The sequence below is a fragment of the Hoplias malabaricus genome, chromosome 13 (genome assembly GCF_029633855.1).
Source record: "Hoplias malabaricus isolate fHopMal1 chromosome 13, fHopMal1.hap1, whole genome shotgun sequence".
NCBI classification, from domain to species: Eukaryota; Metazoa; Chordata; class Actinopteri; order Characiformes; family Erythrinidae; genus Hoplias; species Hoplias malabaricus.
The window spans coordinates 15,803,792-15,813,911 of NC_089812.1; the positions used below are offsets into that span (position 1 = coordinate 15,803,792).

The following is a 10,120-nucleotide window of genomic DNA, read 5'->3' on the forward strand; positions in this document are numbered from 1 at the left end:
TGTTACTCATTAGATATAATTTCATGCAACCCTTTAAGGTATTAAAAAAAAAGTCAGAGTGTCATTTCTTTCAGTCTACACAAAGCTAATATTCAAACAGTGTGTCATTTACACATGTAGTGCTTTTTAAAAGTACAAAATCGTGAAAGTATTTTAATCTGGGCTGAATGGTTTGGTAATTTTCATGACAATCCTTTGTAATTTAACAAAAACCTTTGGTATACTATTTTATTTTGATGCATTTTATTTAGTATGTCATAATTAACGTATGTTATGTTAAGTATTTGCGCATGACTTTTGGTTTAACAATTGGATAGTGTGTGTGTGTGTGTGTACATTAGCATGCATATGTGTGTGCATGTAAAGTTGATTGATAAGCATGTAGAAGTGTTGAGGATCTAATGGATCTAGAGGATTAGCTGTGTTTAGTGATGGTAGCAGCCAGAGAGCCTCCTCTGCTCCAGGCCATCATTAATTACATGTACACACTCACTTTTACCTGTTTATACACTTTGAGACAGGGAGTTAGTGTGTGTGCCAGGGAATGCAGCAGTATTTTGTGTTACATCTGTGCGGGGGAGGTATTTGTGTGTGTGTGTGTGTATGTGTGTATTTGTGTGTGTGTGTGTGTGTGTGTGTGTGTGTGTATGAAAGTAAATTTTCAGTCTTTTTTAAGTCTGTTGTTGGTGTGTCACTGAATGCTTTCTCTCTCTCTCTCTCTCTCTATCTCTCTATCTCTCATTTCTACAAGGGGCTGAAAGCATGTGATAGGATAGTAAATTGAAAGCTTGAATAGAAACGGAAGTCTTGAGGGAAGCTATAGGAAATGCAATACCTCGCTGTACCTATACCTTTACACACAGACACACTCGGGTACAGAGCTATAGTGGACGCTGGGTGTGTCCATCAATGACACAAAGCCCATAAAATAAGAGAGAGAAAGATAATCTTTACTTTCAGCTCAGTGACCCCTACCTGACCCTTATGTGCTGACCTGGGGATGACCCTGTGGTGACATCACAGTGGTGGGTTTCATGGCTTACAGTGAGGCAGAGTATTGTTGGTCTCTCGCTGTCGAAAGTGTGTTAATGTGGCATGCACAGGTAAGAGTGCCTACACACTAGAAGCCAACGGAGCGTCAGAAACTGATTACTCAAATGTATTTCATTTAGGACCCTGCGTTGGGTCATTTCAAGCCATTTTTAACTTTTGCTGCAATTAACTCATGGAGGCACCTCAACCAAAAACGGCACAAACCAATGACAGATGAAAATTCAAAATGGAAGAAAGGCGCATCAAGGCTGTGTACTCTTTCCCAGTTCTGTAGTACGCCAGAGTGGCAGAATATAAAGATTTACTTCGTTGTGCGGCAGTCTGTATATTCTGGTCTGTCAGTTTTTGTCTGGTTTCGACAGTCCATATTTCCTTCCAGTTGTATAATGCCTCATTTCCCGCTGGATTTCAAGCTACAAACTCCACCCCTGCTCCAGCCATGTACACGCCTTCTAGCCACTGTCCTTTACTCTGTGTGAAAACTTTGGAAAAATTACTTTTTTTTACATTTGTATTAAATCTTTGTTTTACAGACTTCCAATGCAATTTTTTTCCAGTGACAGATTTTTTCCATCTAATGTAAAGTCAGGAACATTGATTTTAACTTCTTTCATAAATGCTAGTAACGTAACTTTAACCTTAACTTTAACCAAAAATGTTTTAATTTTAAAATGTAATGATTACATGTTGGGGACGAGCTGGTGGTCCTCACAAGGAGGATGAGTTCTCACAATGTGAGAGTTTTAAACAAGTTTTGGAATTCACAATTTAATTTATTCCTGGTGCGCTTGCTCACACACACACACACACACACACACACACACACACACACAGTTGCACAGGTGTCATCAGCAGGGTCAGAGGGAGTTCAGTGAGTATGGGTATGTGTGGGTATATGTTGCCCTAGGCAAAGAAAAAGTGTTCTATAGGATAATATTGTAACGGTAGCTATATCCTCAAGGCCTGTATATGACTCTCTCTCTCTCAGTGGCCCACACACTGTAGGAGCATTTATCTTTCCTCCAGTATTAAGACTGTGATGTGATGGACTCTTAGCTAGTTACAGTTACAGTTTTTCCTGCAGGTCTAATTGTTGTACCATAACGAAGAGTATTCAAAGTCCAAAAATGCCACACTACAGTTATTTTTGCTCTGTTTTATACTCAAACCAGTAAAATTGTAGTGGTAGGATAAATAGTCTAATTTAAATACTTTAAATCTGGAGTTCAGCTTTAATTATGTTAGCGGTAGTTTTTACAATTACATAATGATGTTTAATGTGCCTCCTTAGGTTTAAACTACATCTGTAACAGCTCTTGTAGCTGCTCCTTTTGCTGCATATTGCCTGCTCATGCATGTACTTGCAATGGTAGAGTTCAATCAGCAGCTCCCTTGTTGCTGTTCTACTATAGAAACCTCTGGAAATTGCTTTTGGAAATTGCTGACGGGTGCATGTTTTCTCCTGTTTCAACCATACACTTTTTTCAAGTTCTCATAGTGGCATCATTTATACATTTTGTTGAGCTCATTATTGTTTGATTTGTGTGAGGTTTCTTGCATTTCAGGACTTTGATATATTTCGGATTTTTGCAAATGACCTGTGATTTGCTTTGGAGACTCTTTCGTCTTGTTGGTAGACTCGATTCACAGAATGATTGAGGAGTTTGCAGTGGTTTAATCTTGGACTCATACAATATTTTGACTGGAGCACACAGGGAAAGAAATTGCCAAGACAGTATTGTGCACCTGATTGACCAAAAGATCAAACTGAATGAGTTTTGTTGCTCATATAGTACCTATAGTGCATATTTACCAACACTTTTTACATTAAAACGTGTTTAGTTAACAGTTTACAAGTATTGAAACAACTACATTACCACACAAAACTTATCAAAACCTCTGAATACATTCTTTCATTATCTGTAACCGCTTATCCAATTCAGGGTCGCGGTTGGTCCAGAGCCTACACAGAATCACTGGGCGCAAGGCGGGAACACACCCTGGAGGGGGCGCCAGTCCTTCACAGGGCAACACACACTCACATTCACACCAACTGACAATTTTGAGTCGCCAATCGTGTGTTTTTGGACTGTGGAAGGAAACCGGAGCACCCGGAGGAAACCCATGCAGACACGGGGAGAACACACCAACTCCTCACAGACAGTCACCCGGAGCGGGAATCGAACCCACAACCTCCAGGTCCCTGGAGCTGTGTGACTGCGACACTACCTGCTGCGCCAATTTGTCAATTTTTGCCAAAGCGATTAAAAAAGATACCATTATTAAAAACAGGTAGTAATAATATGTAGTAATTACATTTAATTTGTTATGATTAACATAAAGTAGAAAAAAATGTAGTAATTAAATTAAACATTCATTGTCTGTAAGCGCTTATCCAGTTCAGGGTGAAGTCGGGTCCAGAGCCTACCCGGAATCACTGGGTGCAAGGTCGGAACGCATTCTGGAGGGCGAGTCAGTCCTTCACAGGGCGACACAAACTCACACACATACTCACACCTATGGACACTTTAAGTAGTCATTCCACCTACCACTGTGTGTTTTTGGACTGTGGGAGGAAACCGGAGCACCCGGAGGAAACCTATGCAGACACGGGGAGAACACACCAAACTCCTCATAGTCACCCGGAGCGGGGCTCGAACGCATATCCTCCAGGTCCCTGGAGATGTGTGACAGGACCACTACCTGTTGCGCCCATGTGCCAACCTTTAATAACACAGAATAATAATACTGATAATAATTAACACAGTTAACTCTCACACACAGAATTGGAACCTTTATGTGCACCTGTAATTTGCATTTATTCCTTTGTGCAGTTGATCTGGAGCACATGCGGACAGTAAAGGTGGATAAGCACCAGCGCCTGTGCCAAGAGAACGGCCTCCTCAGCCAGTTTGTATCAGCCAAGACAGGAGACTCGGTTAGTAACACACACACCCACACACACACACACACACACACACACACACACACACACACACATCTTCACAGTCTAAATATGTGTACACGCTTGCACAAAGACAGATGCGTTTGAAGCTTCTCTTTCTTCCTCTATTTTTTCTCTCCTACACCTTCCATCAGCCCCACTCTTAATCACGTGTATGATTGCACATGAATAATAAATCTCTCTATTAAATTGACAACTATTTTTCATGTAAAATATAGAGGAAAAATGATTAGTGGTGTTTTTTATGTATTAGTTACTATTATTTATTTTATTGTTTATTAAAAATAGTTTTGTTAGAAATGTCCATACTGTGCTATATTTTATTTATTGCCTCTGATTATTTCAATTTTATTATTATTCTATTAGATTTTGTTATTCATTTCCATTCTCTATTTCGTATATTATCCATATTATGTCTTATGGTATATTAAGTAATTTTAGAAAATTTCTGTTGATCTATAACCTTATAATAATAATAATAATAATAATAATAATAATAATTTAAAATATTTAATAATATCCTGTCTGTGTTTTGCAGGTTTTACTATGTTTCCAAAGATTGGCAGCAGAAATTTTGGGAATCAAGCTAAATAAAGCAGAAATCGAACAGTCACAGGTGAGTGTAAACTGTGTGGAGTGTGTGTGTTTGTGTGTGTGCATTGAACTCATTCTGCCAGGATACTGAGAGGAATCTGATGTAGTAATCTTATCTAAAAGCTTAGCAGATGTGTGTGTGTGTGTGTGTGTGTGTGTGTGTGTGAGAGAGAGAGGTGAACTCTCATTAACATTTGTCAGGTTTTGAGGGTTTAACATGAGGCCAAGACCTCTGAACAGAGAGAGGGAGCAGAGGAGCCCACTCTATCATCCTGAAAGTGTGTGTGTGTGTGTATGTGTGTGTGTGTGTGAGAGAGAAAGATTAAGATTAATGTGAGGCCAAAATGTGGCATTTTAGTTTTGTGAACCAACACTCGTCTCTTTACACACATAGGTCACTCTCATATTTAAAGCAACACTAGGTAGTATTTATATTTTAAAATTACAGCTTCGATATTATTGTGATTACTCAGCTGTAATAGGGTGAATAATGTCTCAGTTGTTGCTACTCTGGGATTAGCGCTGTAGAAACTGCACTATGTAGCTTTTGGAGTCCAAATCTTTCCTTGTGCGGCTTTAACCATAAAAATTTTCCATTCTCATCTACCAACATTTTGTTTTTGCATGTTTTCTCTGCTTTTCTCTTTGTCTTTCCATTTTTCTATAATGTTTCTGTCTTTATACTTGTATGTCTGTATGTGTGTGTTTTTGCATGCTTATCTGTAGCGGATTGTTCGAGCTGAGTTGGTGGACTATCCTCAGGATGAGGGACCAATTTCTCAAGACGCCAATCAGAGCAAGATATGCTCTGTTCAATAACATAACAGTATGTGTGTGTGCACTGGTGCTTTTCCACTGCATGGAACTGAATCTTCTCAGCTCTGCTCGCTTTTTGGAACTGGTCCCTGGTTAGTTTTCCACTATAGTGCCTCTCGTCCTCGACATGTAGCTGGTCAAATCTCAAAAATTTGTCACAATCAAAAAGTTTGTGCTGGACATCTGCATTGCGTGGTGTAGTGACGACACTCTCTGGACAATCAGCACTGTGCAACGTTTACATGCCACTGTTTAGTCCCTGTTTGGCTCGCTCTGAACCACGAGAGAACAGGGACTAAAAAAGAACACGGTTCCAGGACCAGGAAAGATTTGCCAGATGGAGAAGCAGAAAAGCATAGTAGAGTCAAATAATGCATTGGAAAAGTGCCATATGTGTGGATTTGTGTGTGTGTGTGTGTGTAGATTTCAGCTGTAGTGTTCACTGCTTTGTAATTGTATCTGCACTTGTGTTAAATCACTGAGCAATGTATTATTTAGCTGAGTGTCTTAGATATAGGACAAGGATAAATCAGTATGATTTTAGATATGAATTAAGAGAGTTTTGAGAGTGATGGCAAATTTGATGCATTCTCTCCTTGTTCCATGTTTGCCTGTGTGTGTAGCGGGTCGTGAAGGCGGACATTGTGAACTACAGCCAGGAGTCTGTGGCCCGGACAGTCAACCCTCCACGAAGCTCTATGTGTGTCCTCCAGTGATCAACAAACACTGGCTCCCAATCCCTCACCTCCTGTTTTCTCTCTTTTTTTCTTAACTCTTTTCCTCTAGATCTCTCTGAAAGGTTTAGCAAGAGGCTGAGAGAGCGCAGGCCACATACACACACTTCTTTACTCTTGTAGAAAGTGTGATGTGTGTGTCTTCTCATTGGTTTCACCGAGTTCTGAAGCAGTGTTGTATTTGTGCTGACACAGAGCATGCACAGAAAAGACACTTCCTTTTGGGCCATTCCTGCATCCACTCCTCTGTTGTTAGGATTTTGAGGAGGGCATCAATGTAGTCCTAGTGTTTACAACACACAAGAGAGAAACGGATAGTTTATCATTATTACCTTTCAATAATGACTGTGATATGAGTAGAGAAGAACAGAGGGAAGGCAGATGAGGGAAAGTGAAGGGGCTGGTGCTGTGAACTCCAAGCAGAACCTCACTACTCGTTTACAGACTCTTTTTTCTGTTTATTTTATTCTCACTTTCTCTCTTTCTCTCTTTTTTTTCTTGGTTATTTAGAGACTCAGATTTTCAGGACATAGTGTTAATTTATCTTTTGTGAGAAGAGCACAGCGGCGCCAACCATACATTTTCATATGTAAAGTTTTTTATTTTGTTTGTTTTGTTTTGTTATCTTCAAGCATTTCTCAAGGAACGTGGGCCAAAAATAAATTCCTGTCATGTCAATGATGATGATGAAAATGAAATATCAATGTGGAGCTAAATCTAGACCTAACTGAACTAATCTCTACTCAATCCGAGTGACTCTCACTTCAAATCCAATTTCTGGCTGTGGCATATACTGCTGTATGTGGATGCGAGTGGAGTTTAGCAATAGAAACTTGCGCTCGTCACTCAAAACCTGGCTCTGGGTTTTCGATATTCCACCCTTCAGGCGTGCTCCGTATCACTTCTTTTTGACTCAAGGACAAGACAAGGTACATTTCACCTCATGAGTGAGGTGGACATTTCATGCCCCAGATGGTGGATGTTGGGAACGATTTAGCAGCACAAACTGAACAAAAAACACATAAAGTACTGTGCAAAAGTTTTAGGAACCTAATAAAATAAAATAAAGCCCACCCCCATTATTCCAGAATGTGTTGTTTAACCCTTTCCACATATCTCTTTGTGAGAGTCCAGTATTATTTGTGGTTGCCATCCAGTCCCTATTAGTGGTTAAACATACTTCATTATGTTAAATCAAGTGTGCTGTTGATTTAACAAATCCATACGATCAAGGAGAACATCTGGAAACAAACTTTGTCCTTCACACACGCTCACAACACATCCACTACTAAATCCTTTTACATTTTACAAACATTTATGTTTTTGTGTTTACTGTAACTAGATATTATTCTTTACTTATTATTATATTATTATATACAAACACCATGCTTAATGAGAAGACGAATTATTTTAAATAATAAAAATCATCTTAGGTGCCTAATACTTCTGCACAGTGCAGTATGTCATGCAGAGGGAGATTACAGTCTGATGCATCATCTCTGGGCACATTACAGGTCTTGTTGGTGTCCTCTACAGAGAACTTACCTAAATATGCTACTTTGATTTGCAAATTGTATTACACAATTCATGTTTAACATGGAAATAATTCCAAAATAAAATATGCTGTTGTGAATTAAAACGTGCGGAAATGTGGTCACTTTAGAGAGTGTTTACGTAGGTTTTGGAGTGATGTTGGAGTGAGTGAAAAGAGCTGCAAAAAATGTGCCACTCCGCAATGCTCAAACTCTGTTTTGTGCACATCTTTAATGGGCTGTGTAGAGAAAATACTCCAGTTCACTCAGAAAAGCTACTTTAAGCACATAATAACTACTGTGGACGCTAAGAGGCAAACCAGACGTCCACAAGCCATGTCCACAACTGAATAATTTTGATCGTGACAGTGTCTATTAATCTACAATGGCTCCTTACAAACTGCATAATGTCCCGCAACCATGGACTTTTATTTTACACAGTGTTTTTGCTTGCTCTCTCTGTTTTGTAAATCTTTACCGTACCGTCAGATTTATTAAGCATCGATTGTGCGAAAGGGTTTTTATTTTTCCCCCTCTGCTGCCATTTTAAATTGCATAAGCCACTTCATGCTATATATTATTATAATGATGTCTTTTTCTGGACCAATAAAGTGAAGACACTCTTCTGTAGGAGACTTTTGAGTCTTTGCCTCAACTGTGACATGTGCAATTGACAAATGGGGTTCATTTGTCTTGGGAAAGTTGCTTTTTTGTGTTAATTGTGCGAGTGTTTTCATTCATTTATTCATTCATTCTAATGTGAAGAACTCGTGGAACACATTTTGTCAAATGTCCTCTGGAAAATGTATATTTAAACACTACGCCCTATAAAGCAGAGCTTTACTTGTTCTAGTGAATCAGGATGTTGTATACTCTGTATATTTAGGAATAAAAAGAAATGTGTTGTTTTGTAAGCATTATTAAAATATTACAACACATTGCGGTGTTTATTATTTTTATCCTTTTGGAAATGTGATTCATACGTTTTCCCAATCCAAGGTTATATTATTACTGTGGGAGATAATAGTCATGTGGGCAAGGAAATTGTCCAATAAGAATATATTTAAAGCAGAATGGCTGTAATTGAGTGTAATGCGATCTGGGTAAGTAGTTATGCTTGAAATCCTTTCTGTTCTGCTCTCATGGGCTGTTTGCCTCATCAGCCTCCTGTTTCATACTCCAGATGTAGACCTAAAAAGTAGTTGGCAACAAAGATTAAACGAGGATGAGTTAAACTGATGGGGTGAAATGAAGTCAATGCTGATAAAAATGGAAACAAAATAATTACATTCTTTAAAAACACCTCAGTTTCCCCATTTTTATGAGTAATGGTAGCTTGAAGAGTGCGTTGTAGATAAGAAAACACTAAGAAATGATTTTTCCAAGACCCTTGCATGTTCTTACATTAATTCACTTTTTCTATGAGGATTTGATGGCATTAGACCAAAGAATATTGAATGATTATTTTTTCTAGATTTTATCTTTTGTATATTTTATACGAACTGCACTATTAAAGCACTGAGCCATAATATTAAAATAATTTCCTTGTTTATTCATTTAATCAACTACACTTCCAATACAGGAGCACTTTTGTAGTTCTACAATGACACACTCTAGTCTGCCTGTTGCTCTGCATACTCCATTAGCATACACTATTCCCCTTTTAAATCTAGTGCCCACTCACTGATGCTGCTGGCTGGATGTTTCTGGTTGGTGGGCTATTCTCTGTCCAGCAGTAATACTGAGGGCTTTAAGTAGCACTGCTGTGTCTGATCCACTCTTATACCTGCTCTGTGGGAGTCCTGACCATCAAAATACATGGTCAAGCGAGGATAACATTATGTAGAGCAAGAGAAAGACAATCATCTGAAATTGTAGAACTACAAAGTGCTCCTACATGTGGTAAGGGGAGCTGGTATAATAATTTTACAGTTATGACTGATTACTGAATATATATCTTATTGTATGATCCTCTTTTCTGTGTCTAGGCGAGGCAGATTAAAGAGTCTGGGATGATGTGAAACCACACACTGTGATGGAGAGGTGAACAATGGGAGCGGTATCAGTTAAAGCAGGTGTACGAAGTGTCCTGAAACATGGCCAACGTGCTATTTTTCATCCACAGGTGTGACAATGCATCTGAAGACGGAGGACACCCCAGGGATCTCTAATTTCAGTCCTGCCAGGGCATTTTTCACACAGAGAGTAGCCTTACTCATAAACTACACATAAGGGAAAAGCCATTTCAACTTTCACCTTCTCTTAGAGGAGCTCTGAACCCTTGTTCAGAAAACTGATGTGTTTGATGTTTGTTCACTAATAATTTGGTGGTTTTTTCAAATTTATTTGGGCAGGGGGGGTGCCAGTCCTTCGCAGGGTGACACACGCTCACACATTCACTCATACCTATTGGCAATTTTGAGTCA

The 10,120-nt window shown here is 39.0% G+C and overlaps 1 protein-coding gene across 4 annotated transcripts in view; it reads left to right on the forward strand.

Annotated features, from left to right (window-relative positions):
- The window catches only part of rab28 (RAB28, member RAS oncogene family), a 46,363-nt gene extending 37,760 nt beyond the window's left edge, over positions 1 to 8,603 (forward strand). For 3 of the 4 annotated variants that reach the window (XM_066642452.1, XM_066642456.1, XM_066642454.1), the window contains exons 6-8: positions 3,888 to 3,991; positions 4,557 to 4,634; positions 6,052 to 8,603. In XM_066642452.1, the coding sequence (XP_066498549.1) occupies positions 3,888 to 3,991; positions 4,557 to 4,634; positions 6,052 to 6,144 (275 nt within the window). In that variant the 3' untranslated portion in view covers positions 6,145 to 8,603. Of the gene's footprint in view, positions 1 to 3,887; positions 3,992 to 4,556; positions 4,635 to 5,338; positions 5,439 to 6,051 lie in introns of all 4 variants that reach the window. The other variant, XM_066642453.1, reaches the window with a different exon arrangement.
- Positions 8,604 to 10,120: the final 1,517 nt, after the last annotated feature.